Consider the following 19,949-nt stretch of genomic DNA (forward strand, 5'->3'; position numbering starts at 1 on the left):
ATTCAAATTAAAATGTATATGTGTAACTTAATTCTGGGTTAACAAGATTATATAAAAGGTGAAACAAGTGGCGTCCAGCTACAAAATAATTAATCAAACGCTTAAGAACATTAAACAAAACGTTTTGGAAGGAATTTTGAACTTGTTGGGGGAGACTGGTCGTGAAATGGTTAATGGGAATGTTTGGAATGAGCTCGTTACCTTGTAACCAAGGAGAGTACCACAGAAGCCACAAAACAAACTGGCAGCCTGGGTAGCTAGAGAAACTTAAGTGTAGACAGATTTCAGTTTGATTTTGACTATTTCGAACATTTTATTAATTACCATCTTTTGAAATGAATAACTTTATAGTCGAGCGTTTTACACTGTAAATCACTATAACGTTAGCTAAACTAGCTAGCTACGCGTTCAAACCGCATGAAACAAGTGGAACCAGGTGCAGGCTGAGGCAATATTATATTTGCGATACAACTTTCACGATAGTTTTGCCTCATGTCGTGACTTCTCTGCTTGAGGTGTTCATTTCATATTTCTCACAATGTTCACTGGGATTCATCATGCCACAAATCAAAGCATCAAGCCCTTCAAGTCTAGCGAAGAGTACCTGTATGCGATGAAGGAGGATTTGGCAGAATGGTTGAGAGATTTGTACGATATTGATATTGACGTGAACAACATAGTGGAGGCGCTCGAGACGGGCGCTGTCCTCTGTTCCCACGCCAATAATGTCACACGAGTGGCGGGAGAGTTCATTCAAAAGTACGGGATGGTGCGACAGGTCCAGCTGCCAACGAACGGTGTAACGTTCGTAAATTCGGCCCAACCTGAAACTTTCCTGGCCCGGGACAACATCTCAAATTTCATCAGTTGGTGTCGAAAGCATATGCATATTAAAGGTATGACAATATTCCTGCATAATGGCAATTAATGTTTTGACTGACAACTTTTGCTGGCCACAATTTTTCATTTGCATATATCCTACGGAAGGCTTGAACGTAATTATAGTTTAACTAGGTGAAACCATTGCCGTTGTCACTCAGGAGTATCACAGCTGTGAATGTAATATTCTTTATATGCCGTAAATCCACACCCACTTGCCCCACAGGTCAAGTGGCAAACAGGTGTGACAAACTGACATGAATGGAGTCTTGAAATAATGGCTGGCTGACCAGCATCTCAATATTATTTCTATGCCTATTGTATTAAAAAAATATTTCTGAACGCATGCACACATTCAGTAGCCTACAACGGACGGTGTGTGCTAGACAAGTGCTCAACAGTGTTTGATGGAATGCAATCAATATGGAAATGTACCACTAGGTGAGGCTCTAAATCCATACTTCATAGGAACATGGCCTCATGAACCTTTCCCTCAATTTTTTAGATCTGTACTTTTCTAATGATCACATCCCTGGATAGAACATTCATCTGGAAACAGAAAACTCAGCGCCCAGACCAGTTTTCCTGGTCATGTTGGTCACATGATGCTGCTCCTTCATATTGCGTTAACATCTCGATCCTCAGACGTCTCACTCAATCCTTCTCACTCCTTCTCCAGATGTGCTCATGTTTGAGACAGACGACCTAGTGCTGCGGAAGAATGAGAAGAACTTTGTGCTGTGTCTGCTGGAAGTAGCCCGGCGGGCCTCTCGTTTCGGCATGGCCGCCCCCGTGCTGATACAGTTGGAGCAAGAGATCGAGGAGGAGATCAGAGAGGAGCTGGAGCTGCCCCTGGAAGAGACCCCGCCACTAGCCAAACCCCAGCGGCGCACCTCCAACACTCAAAACCTGGATGAGATGGTGAGACTGCACCGCTGGAACCAGTTCACAAATTGGAACCAATGAACAAATCTTCCACTATAATCAGTGATCAAATCCACTATTCCAACATGTTCACATATCTCCCACAGTCACTAATATTATCTGTAATTGTAATCAGCGATCAAATCTATTTTAAGTGACCAGTTATTACAAATCTACCACTATTACAAGTGAACTCTACAATGAGCAAGTCTACTGTAACTAATGCTCAAATCATCCAACGTAACCAGTGATCAGATCTGTCGGCAATGTGGCCAGTCTGGTTTAACTACTGATCTGGGTCCCTCTATGGGGAAAGGACTAGTACTCATGAGGTTTTATACACTGAATTATATTAGACTTGTTGGATAAACCTAATGATGGTAGTTTGGGCTATAGGGGTTATTTCCATTTTAATGAAGTTATCTGAGGAAATTAATTAGACCATATAATTTTTGTGGAAAAGATTAACAGACCATGGACATTGCTGTACATGTCAAAATAGGCTACAGGATTGACTTGAATCTTCTCTTTTCAATTTGACCTTAACTAAGCCAAAGGGAAAACTGTCTTGGCAATGGATGGACCACCACCTTCTGCTGTCGTAACTCACTTATAAAACCCTGTGTCGAGGGATAAAGGCTTGTTTTTGTTGCTACAAAGATGTGAGTTGTAGGACAAGCAGGGGAAATGTCTTGGCGGGTGCCTTGACTGCCGGGATGTGTCTGATTTGTATAAGTCTGGGGTTCAATACAGTCACTGATATATTGCACATTTAAGCAATAGCTGGATAGTGTAAGGAGACAAACAGTATTGCTGCCTTTGTATAACACAGTGTGTCTTTGTGTGAGACTGAATTGTACTTGATTTGAACTATTAGTCACCCTGGCTATAGAGTAAAGACAACATATAAAAACGTACAGTACATCATGTGCAGTACTTTTGATTACGTACAGTTGAAGTCGGAAATTTACATACACCTTAGCCAAATACATTTAAACTCAGTTTTTCACAATTCCTGACATTTAATCCTAGTAAAGATTCCCTGTCTTAGGTCAGTTAGGATCACCACTTTATTTTAAGAATGTGAAATGTCAGAATAATAGTACAGCGAATGATTTATTTCAGCTTTTATTTATTTCATTACATTCCCAGTGGGTCAGAAGTTTACATACACTCAATTAGTATTTGGTAGCATTGCCTTTAAATTGTTTAACTTGGGTCAAATGTTTCGCGTAGCCTTCCACAAGCTTCCCACAATAAGTTGGGTGAATTTTGGCCCATTCCTCCTAACAGAGCTGGTGTAACAGTCAGGTTTGTAGGCCTCCTTGCTCGCACACACTTTTTCAGGTCTACCCACAAATTTTCTATAGGATTGAGGTCAGGGCTTTGTGATGGCCACTCCAATACCTTGACTTTGTTGTCCTTAAGCCATTTTGCCACAACTTTGGAAGTGTGCTTGGGGACATTGTCCATTTGGAAGACCCATTTGCGACCAAGCTTCAACTTCCTGACTGATGTCTTGAGATGTTGCTTCAATATATCCACATAATTTTCCTGCCTCATGATACCATCTATTTTGTGAAGTGCACCAGTCCCTCCTGCAGCAAAGCACCCCCACAACATGATGCTGCCACCCCCGTGCTTCACGATTGGAATGGTGTTCTTCGGCTGGCAAGCCTCCCCCTTTTTCCTCCAAACATAACGATGGTCATTATGGCCAAACAGTTCTATTTTTGTTTCATCAGACCAGAGGACATTTCTCCAAAAAGTACAATCTTTGTCCCAATGTGCAGTTGCAAACCGTAGTCTGGCCTTCTTATGGAGGTTTTGGAGCAGTGGCATCTTCCTTGCTGAACGGCCTTTCAGGTTATGTCGAAATAGGACTCGTTTTACTGTGGATATAGATACTTTTGTACCTGTTTCCTCCAGCATCTTCACAAGGTCCTTTGCTGTTCTTTGATTGATTTGCACTTTTCGCACCAAAGTACGTTCATCTCTAGGAGACAGAACGCGTCTCCTTCCTGAGCGGTATAACGGCTGCGTGGTCCCATGGTGTTTATACTTGCGTACTATTGTTTGTACAGATGAACGTGGTACCTTCAGGCGTTTGGAAATTGCTCCCAAGGATGAACCAGCCTTGTGGAGGACTACACATCTTTTTTTGAGGTATTGGCTGATTTCTTTTGATTTTCCCATGATGTCAAGCAAAGAGGCACTGAGTTTGAAGGTAGGCCTTGAAATACATCCACAGGTACACCTCCAATTGACTCAAATTATGTCAATTAGCCTATCTGAAGCTTCTAAAGCCATGACATCATTTTCTGGAATTTTCCAAGCTGTTTAAAGGCACAGTCAACTTAGTGTATGTAAACTTCTGACCCACTGGAATTGTGATACAGTGAAATAATCGGTCTGTAAACAATTGTTGGAAAAATTACGTGTCATGCACAAAGTAGATGTCCTAACCAACTTGCCAAAACTATAGTTTGTTATCAAGAAATTTGTGGAGTGGTTGTAAAATGAGTTTTAATGACTCCAACCTAAGTGTATGTAAACTTCCGACTTCAACTGTACATGTTCAAGTGTTGGCTCTTGGATTTCACCTGTGTTTTTGTTTCTCAGGTCCAGTACCTCATAAGCCGCTGCACCTGCCCCACACAGTTTCCCATGTTCAAAGTGTCTGAGGGCAAATACAGGGTGGGGGACTCCAGCACACTCATATTTGTTCGGGTATGCCTCCCTTCGCCACCTGTTCTACTCCCTTCCCTCTCTCATCCTCCTCATCAATTGCTCACGCTTTACAGCTGAACTCATTCTGTGCCTGTCACGTCTCATCTCTGACAATCTATCACCAATATACCCGTAATACTGCAGCACTCTATGGGATAAAAAAATAAAAAAAACTTTCAATGGAAAAATTTAGTTATGTTTTTTTTTTTTTTTTCTGTGGCAGAAAGTGGGGTGTGACATATGTAACCTTGAAGGTCTCTTGGAAGGCTTTGAAATGCTTAATGCTATGTAGTCATTATTGTGAGTAAATCATATGTCTTTTACTATCTTAACCCACCAATTATACAATGTTGCAGTTGTGCTCTTTTTCATAGGTATGGTTTGTGTGTGTGCGCCCGCATGCGTGTTCATGTTTTATCAGATCCTGCGTAATCATGTGATGGTGCGAGTAGGTGGAGGTTGGGACACCCTGGAGCACTATCTGGACAAGCATGACCCCTGTCGCTGCACCTCTATCAGTGAGTTCTCTCACACACACACACACACACACACACACACACACTAGCCCCCCTCCTCGACTGAACCTGCTTGCATCACCATCACTTACATAATGCAGGAGCATCCACCAGGCAAATTGACTGATATAAGAATGAGTCAATATTCATCACGACACACAGGGTGCCTGCCTCTATTCTTCTCCCACAGCTCCTGAGAACTCTAACCACAATACTATACAACAACGCAACTCAACTTTATTAATCGCCACAGGGAGCAATTTAGTTTAGAAGGAATCAGAGTATATGGATGTGTTATATAATTACAGTAGGATGGAGAAGTGGAATACCTGGAATATTACTCAAAGCGATTCCCAATATTGCAATACAGTCTAGGGCATGCTGCACACTAGGTGGCAGTCCACACCTTAACCATTGCGCTTGTCATGATTGGACAAATGAGCTGCTCGTTGTGTATTATTGTGCATTGACAAGCACATGCATTTAAAGGGGCCAAGGAAAGGAAGCATAGATGGATGACTGCGGCCCCCGCTGCGCTACTGAGTCACACTCTGTGACATCAGAGCTTCTGTCAATTATATTACTGCTCCACACTAGATGCTGGTGTAATAAAGGACTTACACTATATATACAAAAGTATGTGGACACCCCTTCAAATTAGTGGATCTGGCTTTTTCAGCCACACCGTTGCTGACAGGTGTATAAAATTGAGCACACAGCCATGCAATCTCCATAGACGAGCATTGGCAGTAGAATGGCCTTACTGAAGAGCTCAGTGACTTTCAACGTGGCACCGTCATAGGATGCCACCTTTCCAACAAGTCAGTTACTAGAGCTGCCACGGTCAACTGTAAGTGCTGTTTTTGTGAAGTGGAAACATCTAGGCGCAACAACGCCTCAGCCGCGAAGTGATAGACCACACAAGCTCACAGAACAGTACCGCCGAGTGCTGAAGTACGTAGTGTGTAACAATTGTCTGTCCTCGGTTGCAACACACACTACCGAGTTCCGAACTGCCTTTGGTAGCAACGTCAGCACAAGAACTGTTCAGCAGGAGCTTAATGAAATGGGTTTCCATGGCTGAGCAGCCGCACACACACAAGACTAAGATCAACATGCACAATGCCAAGCGTCGGCTGGAGTGGTGTACAGTTTTCCACCATTGGACTCTGGAGCCGTGGTAACGCGTTCTCTGGAGTGATGAATCACGCTTCACCATCTGGCAGTCCGACAGATTAATCTGGGTTTGGCGGATGCCAGGAGAACGCTACCTGCCCAAATGCATAATGCCAACTGTAAAGTTTGGTGGATAGAGGAATAATGGTCTGGGGCTGTTTTTAATGCTTTGGGCTAGGCCCCTTAGTTCCCGTCAAGGGTAATCTTAATGCTACATCATACAATGACATTCTAGAAAATTATGTGCTTCTAATTTTGTGGAAACAGTTTGGGGAAGGCCCTTTACTGTTTCAGCATGACAATGCCCACATGCACAAAGCAAGGTCCATACAGAAATGGTTTGTTGAGATCGGTGTGGAAGAACTTGACTGGCCTGCACAGAGACCTGACCTCAACCCCATCGAAGACCTTTGGGATGAATTGTATCGCCGACTGCGATCCAGGCCTAATCGCCCAACATCAGTGCCCAACCTCACTAATGCTCTTGTGGCTGAATGGAAACAAGTCCCCGCAGCAATGAGCCAACATCTAGTGGAAAGCCTTCCCAGAGGAGTGGAGGCTGTTATAGCAGCGAAGGGAGGACCAACTCTATTAATGCCCATGATTTTGGAATGAGTTGGTCATGTAGTGAATGTAACTGAAGCATTGCTGGCCTCCTCTCCAAGGACGGCTTTTAACCAAAGGCATGTAACATCATAGCTGCAGGAAATAGGGGTGCTGAGGGTGCTGAGCTTTTTTTTGTTTTTTTCTCTCACACAAAGTAGTTCACTGGGCCTTTACTAGTCCTGTATTAGCGAACCAATATAGCCATTGGCAAAAAAAATCACAGCACCCCCAATCCCAAACATCTTCCCGGGGCTGTGTAAAATCTCACTCCTACCTCACCAGGCTTGTAAAATAAAGCCCAAAGAGGGCCAGAGTGGAAGGGATGGTGGACTGTGATTGTCATTTTGTCATATAAATAGAGACACATTTCTATTAGGAGCAGCCATTAGCCTAACCTCTATACTTTCAGCTGATGAGAGCTGATCTTTTATTCCCCAAATTTAGAGATTGGAAAAGTTGAAGCCAATGCAGAAATATGAATTGTGACAGGCACTGACATTGCAACCATTACCCTAATTGGTATTCATAAGATCTATCGGAGGTTAAATACTTCAGCTAAAAATGCAGTGGAGAAAAAAAACTAAAGTTATATAAATTGTGCTTCATTCCTAACAAGATCACCATGCCGCAAATAAGTGCTTTATATAACGATTACCATTCAAATTATGTGCTGCTGAATCCTGTATCTTACATTTTATTTTCACCTTGGTGATTTACTGGGATATTAACAACTTCCCTGTAACACTGGTGACAGATGATGACTTTGTTTTCTTCTCTTATCTTGATTTCCATCCCTCTCCATCTCTTCAGCCCATAAGCTGGCACAGCGCCCTGGCACGCCGGTCCACGAGATCAAAGGCAGGTTGCCGGGGCGCCCAGACGGCCAGGGTCCAACCATGCCCACCATGCTGCTCATGAGTCGCCACGCCCAGACCCCCCTCCAGCCCGTCCTCTGGACCCCCTCCGAAGCCCCCTCCACCTACTCCCCCAGGGGCCTGAGGCCAGCCAGGACATCACCAGACCCAGGGCTCAGAGCCTCTTGCTCCCCCAACAGATCGTCCCTCTCTCCTGACCCAGGCCCCCGGTTCTCCAGGGAGATGAAGACTACTTTTTCCAACAGGTAAGTGAATAATGGTGATGGTATTGATGAAAATATTAGTAATATTGATGATAATGCTATTAAAAACAATGATGGACATTGAGGGTGTTGAAATTGATTGTAAGATCACATTCATGGGTGGTTTTCAGTACCAGGGTACATAATATATCAGTGAATGCCACACAGACCTTAAACACAGTTTGATCCTAACAGGATCATTAATAACACAGCTTGGTTCCCCTGGACCTTGTTATTAGTGCTGATCACTGCCATTTAACTACATTATTAGATTACCTGTTCATTGACGGATGCAAAAAGGTTACATAATATTTTGAAAAGCCCTCGCTTGTTGTCTGGCATCAGCAGCGAACGCCTTCCTAATATTGAGTTGCACCCACTTTTGTGCTCCGAAGAGCCTCCATTTGTTGGGGCATGAACTCTACAAGGTGTCTAAAGCATTCCACAGGGATGCTGGCCCATGCTGACTCCAATGCTTCCCACAGTTGTCAAGTTGGCTGGATGTCCTTTGGGTGGTGGACTGTTCTTGATACACACAGGAAACTGTTGAGAGTGAAAAATCAATCAGCGTTGCAGTTCTTGACACTCAAACTTGTGCGCCTGGCACCTACTACCATACCCCATTCAAAGGAACTTACATCTTTTGTCTTGCCCATTCACCCTCTGAATGACACACATACATAATCGTTGTCTCAATTGTCTCGAGGCTTAAAAATCCTTCTTCTCCCCTTCATCTTCACTGATTTGAAGTGGATTTAACAAGTAACATCAATAAGGGGTCATAGCTTTCACCTGTATTCACCTGGTCAGTCTGTCATGGAAAGAGCAAAATCACATCAAATTGATTTATATAGCCCTTCGTACATCACCTGATATCTCAAAGTGCTGTACAGAAACCCAGCCTAAAACCCCAAACAGCAAGCAATGCAGGTGTAGAAGCACGGTGGCTAGGAAAAACTCCCTAGAAAGGCCAAAACCTAGGAAGAAACCTAGAGAGGAACCAGGCTATGAGGGGTGGCCAGTCCTCTTCTGGGTGGAGATTATAACAGAACATGGCCAAGATGTTCAAATGTTCATAAATGACCAGCATGGTCGAATAATAATAATCACAGTAGTTGTCGAGGGTGCAGCACCTCAGGAGTAAATGTCAGTTGGCTTTTCATAGCCGATCATTAAGAGTATCTCTACCGCTCCTGCGGTCTCTAGAGAGTTGAAAACAGCAGGTCTGGGACAGGTACCATGTCCGGTGAACAGGTCAGGGTTCCATAGTCGCAGGCAGAACAGTTGAAACTGGAGCAGCAGCACGGCCAGGTGGACTGGGGACAGCAAGGAGTCATCATGTCAGGTCGTCCTGAGGCATGGTCCTAGGGCTCAGGTCCTCCGAGAGAGAGAAAGAAAGAGAGAATTAGAGAGAGCATACTTAAATTCACACAGGACACCGGATAAGACAGGAGAAGTACTCCAGATATAACAGACTGACCCTAGCCCCCTGACACATAAACTAATGCAGCATAAATACTGGAGGCTGAGACAGGAGGGGTCAGGAGACACTGTGGCCCCATCCGATGATACCCCCGGACAGGGCCAAACAGGAAGGATATAACCCCACCCACTTTGCCAAGGCACAGCCCCCACACCACTAGAGGGATATCTTCAACCACCAACTTACTGTCCTGAGACAAGGCCGAGTATAGCCCACAAAGATCTCCGCCACGGCACAACCCAAGGGGGAGCGCCAACCCAGACAGGAAGATCACGTCAGTGACTCAACCCACTCAAGTGACGCACCCCTCCTAGGGACGGCATGAAAGAGCACCAGTAAGCCAGTGACTCAGCCCCTGTAATAGGGTTAGAGGCAGAGAATCCCAGTGGAGAGAGGGGAACCGGCCAGGCAGAGACAGCAAGGGCGGTTCGTTGCTCCAGAGCCTTTCCGTTCACCTTCACACTCCTGGGCCAGACTACACTCAATCATAGGACCTACTGAAGAGATGAGTCTTCAATAAAGACTTAAAGGTTGAGACCGAGTCTGCGTCTCTCACATGGGTAGGCAGACCATTCCATAAAAATGGAGATCTATAGGAGAAAGCCCTGCCTCCAGCTGTTTGCTTAGAAATTCTAGGGACAATTAGGAGGCCTGCGTCTTGTGACCGTAGCGTACGTGTAGGTATGTACGGCAGGACCAACTCGGAAAGATAGGTAGGAGCAAGCCCATGTAACGCGTTGTAGGTTAACAGTAAAACCTTGAAATCAGCCCTTGCCTTAACAGGAAGCCAGTGTAGGGAGGCTAGCACTGGAGTAATATGATAAAAAAAATGGTTCTAGTCAGGATTCTAGCAGCCGTATTTAGCACTAACTGAAGTTTATTTAGTGCTTTATCCGGTTAGCCGGAAAGTAGAGCATTGCAGTAGTCTAACCTAGAAGTAACAAATGCATGGATTAATTTTTCGGCATAATTTTTGGACAGAACATTTCTGATTTTTGCAATGTTACGTAGATGGAAAAAAGCTGTCCTTGAAACAGTCTTGATATGTTCGTCAAAAGAGAGATCGGGGTCCAGAGTGACGCCGAGGTCCTTCGCAGTTTTATTTGAGACGACTGTACAACTATCAAGATTAATTGTCAGATTCAACAGAAGATCTCTTTGTTTCTTGGGACCTAGAACAAGCATCTCTGTTTTGTCCGAGTTTAAAAGTAGAAAGTTTGCAGCCATCCACTTCCTTATGTCTGAAACACAGGCTTCTAGCGAGGTCATTTTTGGGGCTTCCCCATGTTTCATTGAAATGTACAGCTGTGTGTCATCCGCATAGCAGTGAAAGTTAACATTATGTTTTCGAATGACATCCCCAAGAGGTAAAATATATAGTGAAAACAATAGTGGTCCTAAAACGGAACCTTGAGGAACACCGAAATGTACAGTTGATTTGTCAGAGGACAAACCATTCACAGAGACAAACTGATATCTTTCCGACAGATAAGATCTAAACCAGGCCAGAACTTGTCCGTGTAGACCAATTTGGGTTTCCAATCTCTCCAAAAGAATGTGGTGATCGATGGTATCAAAGGCAGCACTAAGGTCTAGTAGCACGAGGACAGATGCAGACTCGGTCTGTCGCCATTAAAAGGTAATTTACCACCTTCACAAGTGCAGTCTCAGTGCTATGATGGAGTCTAAAACCAGACTGAAGCATTTCGTATATAGTGTTTGTCTTCTGAATTTTAACTTTTAATGGAGTCCGTTGACACTTTACTGGTGTTGAACATAGTACAGTACAGGCTGTATTTTTGAGCATCAAGCAAAATGTGTTTTGTTACCGATATTGAAATTACTCTTTTTGCTTTTTCCAAAGAGTGAAATTACATAATCTTTAAAGGAATTATCTAAAACGTGCAAGCTCATGCATGACTGTTATATTGTGATAATGTGACTCAATACCTCCATGCTGCACATAGTTTTACATTATTCCCATTTTATTGTGTTGGATCATTTCACTGTTAACGTCCCCCACTGCATGTTAGATCGTTAAAATGAATCAACTTTGTCATGCCGCCACAATTTATTAACACAATATTATTAACATTGTAGCTGGCCTACTTCAGCACAAACAGTCACTGGAGTTATAATTATGTGGATAATGATTGTAGGGATGCATATGTTAGCATACACTACACCAACAACAAAAAAGTTTTCAAGCATACACTACACCAGCAGGTATCTGTGGCAGCCTGCTTTTGGAAACGATATGCAAATTAACAGAATTATTAGAAAAAAACATTTTCTACAGTTTATATTATCGGTATGGTATACTCTAGATTATCATTTTCAGTATACCGTAGTCTATTCAACATATTTCAGTCTCAGCATTATGCTGCAGAATTCACTGAGAATGTAAAACCACTGACATAGATTTACAGACCTTCTATCCAGGTTAGTTTGAGGATATGAGGAGGACCACATATAATGTCCATGAAACAGTCTTTGTGGTCATCTTTGTCTATCATCACTGGTTGAAACCATGTCCTGCAGCCTCTGTAGACTTGGATGTTGATGTAGCAGCTCTGCTTTGCTTTGATTTCTCAAATTCTGTAATGAGTTTCCAGGTACTTAAGCTCCAGGCTAGGAAATATTCTGAAATGGCATAACATTTTCTGTCCATTGAATTAATCTATTGCACAATAGCATGGCAAGCAAATAAACTCAGCAAAAAAAGAAACATCCCTTTTTCAGGACCCTGTCTTTCAAAGATAATTTGTAAAAATCCAAATAACTTCACAGATCTTCATTGTAAAGGGTTTAAACACTGTTTCAATGAACAATGAATGAATATGCACCTGTGGAACGGTCGTAAAGACACTAACAGCTTAGACGGTAGGCAATTAAGGTCACAGTTATGAAAACTTAGGACACTAAAGATGCCTTTCTACTGACTCTGGAAAAACACCAAAAGAAAGATGCCCAGGGTCCCTGCTCATCTGTGTGAACGTGCCTTAGGCATGCTGCAAGGAGGCATGAGGACTGCAGATGTGGCCAGGGCAATAAATTGCTATGTCCTTACTGTGAGACGCCTAAGACAGCGCTACAGGGACACAGGAAAGACAGCTGATCGTACTCGCAGTGGCAGACCACATGTAACAACTAGAGGTCGACCGATTAGGATTTTTCAACGCCGATACCGATTATTGGAGGACCAAAAAAGGCCGATACCAATTAATCGTCCGATTTATTTACTTGTAATAATGACAATTACAACAATACTGAATGAACACTTATTTTAACTTAATATAATACATCAATATCAATTTAGCCTCAAATAAATAATGAAACATGTTCAATTTCGTTTAAATAATGCAAAAACAAAGTGTTGGAGAAGAAAGTTAAAGTGCAATATGTGCCATGTAAAAAAGCTAATGTTTAAGTTCCTTGCTCAGAACATGAGAACATATGAAAGCTGGTGGTTCCTTTTAACATGAGTCTTCAATATTCCAGGTAAGAAGTTTTAGGTTGTAGTTTATTATAGGAATATTTCTCTCTATACGATTTTGTATTTCATATAACTTTTTACATTTACCTTTAAGTCATTTAGCAGACGCTCTTATCCAGAGCGACTTACAAATTGGAAAGTTCATACATATTCATCCTGGTCCCCCCGTGGGGAATGAACCCACAACCCTGGCGTTGCAAGCGCCATGCTCTACCAACTGAGCCACACGGGACCTTTAACTTGGATGTTCTTATAGGCACTTTAGTATTGCCAGTGTAACAGTATAGCTTCCGTCCCTCTCCTCACTCCTACCTGGGCTCGAACCAGGAACACATAGACAACAGCCACCCTCGAAGCAGTGTTACCCATGCAGAGCAAGGAGAACAACCACTCCAAGTCTCAGAGCGAGTGACGTTCGAAACGCTATTAGCGCGCACCCCGCTAACTAGCTAGCCGTTTCACATCGGTTACACCAGCCTAATCTCGGGAGTTGATAGGCTTGAAGTCATAAACAGTGCAATGCTTGAAGAATTGCGAAGAGCTGCTGGCAAATGCACCAAAGTGCTGTTTGAATGAATGCTTACGAGCCTGCTGCTGCCTACCATCGCTCAGTCAGACTGCTCTATCAAATATCAAATCATCGACTTAATTATAACATAATAACACAGAAATACGAGCCTTTGGTCATTAATATGGTCGAATCCGGAAACTATCATTTCAAAAACAAAACGTTTATTTTTTCAGTGAAATACGGAACCGTTCTGTATTTTATCTAACGGGTGGCATCCCTAAGTTTAAATATTCCTGTTACATTGCACAACCTTCAATGTTATGTCATAGTTATGTACAATTCTGGCAAATTAATTACGGCCTTTGTTAGGAATAAATGGACTTCACACAGTTCGCAATGAGCCAGGCGGCCCAAACTGCTGCATATACCCTGACTGCTTGCACGGAACGCAAGATAAGTGACACAATTTCCCTAATTATAAGAAATTCATGTTAGCAGGCAATATTAACTAAATATGCAGGTTTAAAAATATATACTTGTGTATTGATTTTAAAGAAAGGCAATGATGTTTATGGTTAGGTACATTGGTGCAACGACAGTGCTTTTTTCGCAAATGCGCTTGTTAAATCATCACCCGTTTGTCGAAGTATGCTGTGATTTGATGAGAAATGAACAGGCACCACATCGATTATATGCAACGCAGGACACGCTAGATAAACTAGTCATGTGTAGTTAACTAGTGATTATGTTAAGATTGATTGTTTTTTATAAGATAAGTTTAATGCTAGCTAGCAACTTACCTTGGCTTCTTGCTGCCCTCGCGTAACAGGTCGTCAGCCTGCCACGCAGGCTCCTCATGGAGTGCAATGTAAGGCAGGTGGTTAGAGCGTTGGACTAGTAACTGGAAGGTTGCAAAAACGAATCCCCGAGCTCACAAGGTAAAAATCTGTCGTTCTGCCCCTGAACAAGGCAGTTAATCCACCATTCCTAGTCCGTCATTGAAAATAAGAATGTGTTCTTAACTGACTTGCCTAGTTAAATAAATGTGTAAAAAAAAAAAAACCTGTGCCCAAATATACCGATTACCGATTGTTATGAAAACTTGAAATCGGTCGATCTCTAGTAACAAAACCTGCACAGGATCGGTACATCCGAACAGCACACCTGCGGGACAGGTACAGGATGGCAACAACTGCCCGAGTTACACCAGGAACGCACAATCTCTCCATCAGTGCTCAGACTGTCCGCAATAGGCTGAGAGAGGCTGGACTGAGGGCTTGTAGGCCTGTTGTAAGGCAGGTCCTCACCAGACATCACTGGCAACAACATCGCCTATGGGCACAAACCCACCGTCGCTGGACCAGACAGGACTGGTAAAAAGTGCTCTTCACTGACGAGTCGCGGTTTTGTCTCACCAGGGGTGATGGTTGGATTCGCGTTTATCGTTGAAGGAATGAGCGTTACACCGAGGCCTGTACTCTGGAGCGGGATTGATTTGGAGTTGGAGGGTCCGTCATAGTCTGGGGCGGTGTGTCACAGCATCATCAGACTGAGCTTGTTGTCATTGCAGGCAATCAACGCTGTGCGTTACAGGGAAGAAATCCTCCTCCCTCATGTGGTACCCTTCCTGCAGGCTCATCCTGACATGACCCTCCAGCATGACAATGCCATTGCTTGTTCTGTGTGTGATTTCCTGCAAGACAGGAATGTCAGTGTACTGCCATGTCCAGCAACGAGGCCGAATCTCAATCCCATTGCGCAGGTCTGGGACCTGTTGGATCGGAGAGTGAGGGCTAGGGCCGTTCCCCTCCGAAATGTCCGGGAACTTGCAGGTGCGTTGGTGGAAGAGTGGGGTAACATCTCACGGCAAGAACTGGCAAATCTGGTGCAGTCCTTGAGGAGATACACAGCAGTACTTAATGCAGCTGGTGGCCACACCAGATACTGACTGTTACTTTTGATTTTTACCCCCCCTTTGTTCAGGGACACATTATTCAATTTCTGTTAGTCACATGTCTGTGGAACTTGTTCAGTTTGTCTCAGTTTTTGAATCTTATGTTCAAACAAATATTTACACATGTTAAGTTTTCTGAAAATTAACGCAGTTGACATTGAGGACGTTTCTTTTTGCTGAGTTTAGGTCTATGCATTTTTGGTCATAGCATAAAACTTATCTCATTATCAAATCATTTCTGGGTAACAATTATGTACCTTACTGTAGTTTTAAATTAAAATGCATAGCATTTTTGGCCATAGCATACATCCAGAGATTTTGTGCTGTTCATCAACTTCAAGCAAATCACAAAGAAAATACAGCACAATAGCATTATATAGGCCCACTTAAAGGTAGACTCAGCAAAATGACGTTACCACGAACAGCACCGCAGATATTGAGATGAGCGAGATGCAAGACTTAGCTGTCACACACAGTATCTGCGCATGTGCACGGGTTCTCTTACAGCTCTTACAGCTTGTGAGCCATGGGACCAAAACATCAGTGAAATTGAGCCTCACGCTTCAACACTCTTAGTTGTGGAAATTGACCCTCTGTGCTGTTTACGTTCTGCATCTGTAATATTGCTGGGTCTGCCTTTAAAGTCTATGACATGATAAAATAAAGATAATATTGACTGTCTCGATAAAATCCTAATCACATTTTCAGTGTTGCTGTCTACCAGGGAGTCACTGAGCGCCTTATATGTAATGTAGTATAGTGCGTTCTGACAGCCTTTTTTACACGACAGTTTTTGCATTTATTATTACAATATTACAATATTATTGCTTTGCTAAACAATACAAGATTGAGACAGTTGGTGAAAGCAGAAACTCTAGGCTAGATGTGGGCATCTTACTTCACACAGTAACACATTCACTGTTTGTTTGCTGTTCTAATTTGTGCTGTTGCCAGTGTCTTCTGTCTGTTGTTCGTTTTGTCTTGCGTTGTTTAATCTCCGTTCCCACAGGAGGCCTTTTGCCTCTTGCCGTCATTGTAAATAAGAATTGGTTCTTAATTGACTTGCCTGGTGAAATAAAGGTCAAACTATTTTAAATAATAATTTTTAGTTTAAGCAGCTTTTGTTTGTTTTTTAGTTTGATTACCCAAACACATGCAGAAGTGGATTTGGTAGGCCAGGTTGTAGAGAAGCCTGGAAACAACTTTTATTCTGTATACTTATTCATGCGCAAACTTGCATTAACAAATTAATAATGGTAGTTATTTAGGTCACCTTGGAGAGATCGGATACGCAGTGGCATATTAAAACTTGACAGTGTGTGATTTTGTTGTGCTATTTCAGACTGAGACAGAGTGCTTCCACAACCAATCTCCAGCACCAGCAGTCTGGGCGTAATAATGACTCAGCACTCAACTCTTCCACGAGGACAGGCAGAGAGGCCACACGCTCGTCCCAAGCCCCCCGCTTCACCAGCAGCCTGCCTCGGTCCATCCAACACTCCTCCACACCTCAACCCCAGCCCAAGACTAAGCCCCAGGCTCAGAGGCCTAGAACCCCCCTGGTCTTCCACAGGTCCTCTGGGCAGCAATCCTCCCTGCCCCAGCCCAGACCAGAAAACGGGCTTACTCAAACCTGGACAAAGTCTCAGTTTGCCTCTAAGCTAAGGCAGAGCTCCATGTTGGGCGGCAACAGCACAGAACCCTCAACCGGTACTGCCCCCCAGAGGCATGGAGGACCCAACACGGTAAGGGCTGCTACATCCACCAGATATACCCCTGTCTGCCCCAGACAACCCACCATCACTATCCAGCAGCCTGAAAAAATTGATACTCTTCAAAAGAGCCCCGATATAATTTGCACCTTCTGTCCAGCCAAAACATTCTGGGAAGAATCATCTGGGCAATGCCAAGTCAGGCCCTTCACACCCATTGGGGGAAACCTGAGGGATCCAAATAAGACACCCACCCCTTATGACATCACAACCAACCCTTCACACAGCGACTCCAACCACGAGAGAATGCAGGGCCTGACAAGACAGAATGCATTTGGCTTTCCTGTCAATGATAAGGCTTCTCACAAAAGCACTGTGGTGTACCTTGAAGAGCCTGGGCATCCAGAACTATGTAGCAAAGTCTTTGTGGCAGGAGACGGAGCGATAGACAATGCTTACCTGTTCACCCCTCCCCCCATCAGCCCAGCCCAGGAGGCCAGTCTGTACCAGAGTCTGGAGCACGAGATCCTGTCCAACCTCCAGCAGCTCAGCGTTGACTCAGATGACAGAAAACGCAAGCAAAATGGTCAATACCAACCATCTCAGAATATCGCTGAGAGCGATCATGGTGGATTCAGTACAGTTCTAGCTGGGTTCGAACCATCTCCACATACCTCAGCCTCTGATGCCACACATCCAGTTGAGGCCAGCTTTGATGCAGTCATCACTGAGCTCTCCAAAGGGAATAGGCTGCTGGAAAAGGTGTGTGTGGAGAGCTGGGTGAAAACACTCTCTGGGAGCCCTAGAGCTAGTAGAGAGACTTGCAGCAACACAGAGGTGGTGAACTCCAGCCTCAAAGTGGCCAAAGCCTGTGTGACCAGCTCCTGGTCCTCTATGGGCTCCAGTGTCGAGTCCAAAGAGCTGCCCACTGATTCTACAATCTCGCCTGACTCTGGGAATGGAGTTAGCATTAGCATAAGTCGCAGGGTGACAGACGCCAATTCACCTGTGTTGAACCCCAGAGCCTCTACCATAACAGGCCCTGATAGCCTGTTGAAACCAAGGAATGGGTCTTTCAGGCAGAAGAGGACCTTGAAGAAACCAGAGAGTGTGCCCTCCATCTACAAGCTGAAGCGCCGGCCCAGGCACGACTACAGACCAGGCAAGAAGCCCTCGCGAATCCCTACCCCAATCTCCTACAAAGGGGGTCAACCTGTGGGTGACCCTGGAGGGTCCAGAAGGGGGACACACCTAGACAAGCATCACACACCTTCCCCAGGCAGGCAGGCAGACAGGGTTCCACAGAAATGTATCAGAGCTACAGGCAGCATGGCTATGAAGCCACAGTGAGGCTAAGGTACAGGTACTGTACTACATTTATTTTTGGTCAAAGCTGAATTGATGCATCAGACCACACAAAGTAGTGGTGAAAGATTATCTGCATACAGTGGAGCGTTCATCTCAACAAATAAAGGTTTTCAACTATAATGCTCAGTTTCGGGTCAATTTATTACTTATTCTGTGTGCACTCCACTACATTGTGTGACAAAATCATTTTAATGCAAAACTTTCTTCAATGCTATGGTAATCATGTCTTTATTCCAAAAGAAAATATACATTTTCCATCATAATTCTCCTCTATTCCCTCTCCGACAGCTGAATATATTCAAATCCCTGTGATTTTATATGTAAGGGAAATCTATTTAGTGGGAGGTCAGATTTCCACTTCAATTTTGCTTCAGAGCAGTGCTCGGCTCCTTTACAAATGCTCTTTTTAAATGGGGAACCAGGGAGCAACACACACACACACACACACACAGAGGCAGCGGGCAGCTGGAGAGCAATAAGAATAGAAGCATTCAGACCTTAATATCAGACACATCTGCGCATCTCACAGCTGCTGCCTGTTACTCCAGGATCCGTTCTATCAGAGCACAAAAGATAAGCAGACAGCCTCACCCAGACCCACAGACTCGGTTATTGAGGCATGGCTGAATTTCAGAGCCATTGTATTTATATAAGGCAGCAAAGACATATCCACAAACTCAAATAGACATTAACACACTCCCACACACAAACTCAAATAGACATTAACACACTCCCACACAGTCACACACAATGTGGTGGCTGAAGCCACAAACTCATTTGCTGTTTGATAGTTTTTTTTGTTTAAATCGTTTTTTAAATAAAATATTCACTTTCATGATTGTGAGCTGAATCACAGATTAACTCTGAATAGATTTTTTTTTTCTTTGACAGCGCTTGTGTTTGATCAACATTCAAGGCATTATTTTTTTATTGACCTCTGCTTCTCAGGAGTGACCCTCTCGTTTACAGTTCCGCGGGTTGCTACTTTAACATCATTTGATTGCTTTATTTAGCCTAAGATGCTGTCTCAGTCACCTTGTGTGTATTGAGTTTATGGCTGCAACCTGCAGACTTCTATATACCCCTCTAGCAAAATGGTGCTTGGAAGATCAAGTCTGGAGCTATTAATAGCCCTTGTCAGAGCTGCAGCCCATCACACTACAGCAGCTGTGCTTGTTCCCCATCCGCTTGCACACACGTCACGCTCCTCGCCTCCTCAGTCTCTACTAGAAAGACTCATTCAATTACCTCTACTGGCTGTGGGCCGGCCAGCGAGACTGACACACTGGGATGAACAATACACACTGAGACATACCAGGGATCAGCATCCGGTAGCCTTGAACTCAAATTCTGTTTTTTCAGCAACTTAATTTCTCAAAACAAGCACCTATTAAGTTTGTTGAACAATTTGATTTGATTATAGCATTAAAACAGTAATTCACAACTAGTGTGTATTTTCTTATTAGGCCCTCAGTTTC

At 43.7% G+C, this 19,949-nt stretch overlaps 1 protein-coding gene across 1 annotated transcript; it reads left to right on the top strand.

The window, feature by feature from the left end:
• Positions 1 to 24: 24 nt before the first annotated feature.
• On the top strand, positions 25 to 18,591 carry LOC139537513 (GAS2-like protein 2A). Its single transcript, XM_071338922.1, has 6 exons — positions 25 to 896; positions 1,559 to 1,800; positions 4,426 to 4,533; positions 4,955 to 5,051; positions 7,641 to 7,950; positions 16,734 to 18,591. Exons 1-6 carry the CDS (start codon positions 539 to 541, stop codon positions 18,451 to 18,453), a joined length of 2,835 nt encoding a protein of 944 aa, XP_071195023.1. The 5' UTR covers positions 25 to 538; the 3' UTR covers positions 18,454 to 18,591.
• Positions 18,592 to 19,949: the final 1,358 nt, after the last annotated feature.

Source organism: Salvelinus alpinus, chromosome 13, assembly GCF_045679555.1.
Source record: "Salvelinus alpinus chromosome 13, SLU_Salpinus.1, whole genome shotgun sequence".
Classification (NCBI taxonomy): domain Eukaryota; kingdom Metazoa; phylum Chordata; class Actinopteri; order Salmoniformes; family Salmonidae; genus Salvelinus; species Salvelinus alpinus.

Bases quoted from the DNA above. Each gene is read 5' to 3' on its own strand.
- LOC139537513 (XM_071338922.1), top strand. From the start codon at position 539: ATGTTCACTGGGATTCATCATGCCACAAATCAAAGCATCAAGCCCTTC. The intron at 1,801-4,425 runs GTGAGACTGCAC...TTTGTTTCTCAG, and splicing joins CTCAAAACCTGGATGAGATG to GTCCAGTACCTCATAAGCCG. The intron at 4,534-4,954 runs GTATGCCTCCCT...ATGTTTTATCAG, and splicing joins GCACACTCATATTTGTTCGG to ATCCTGCGTAATCATGTGAT.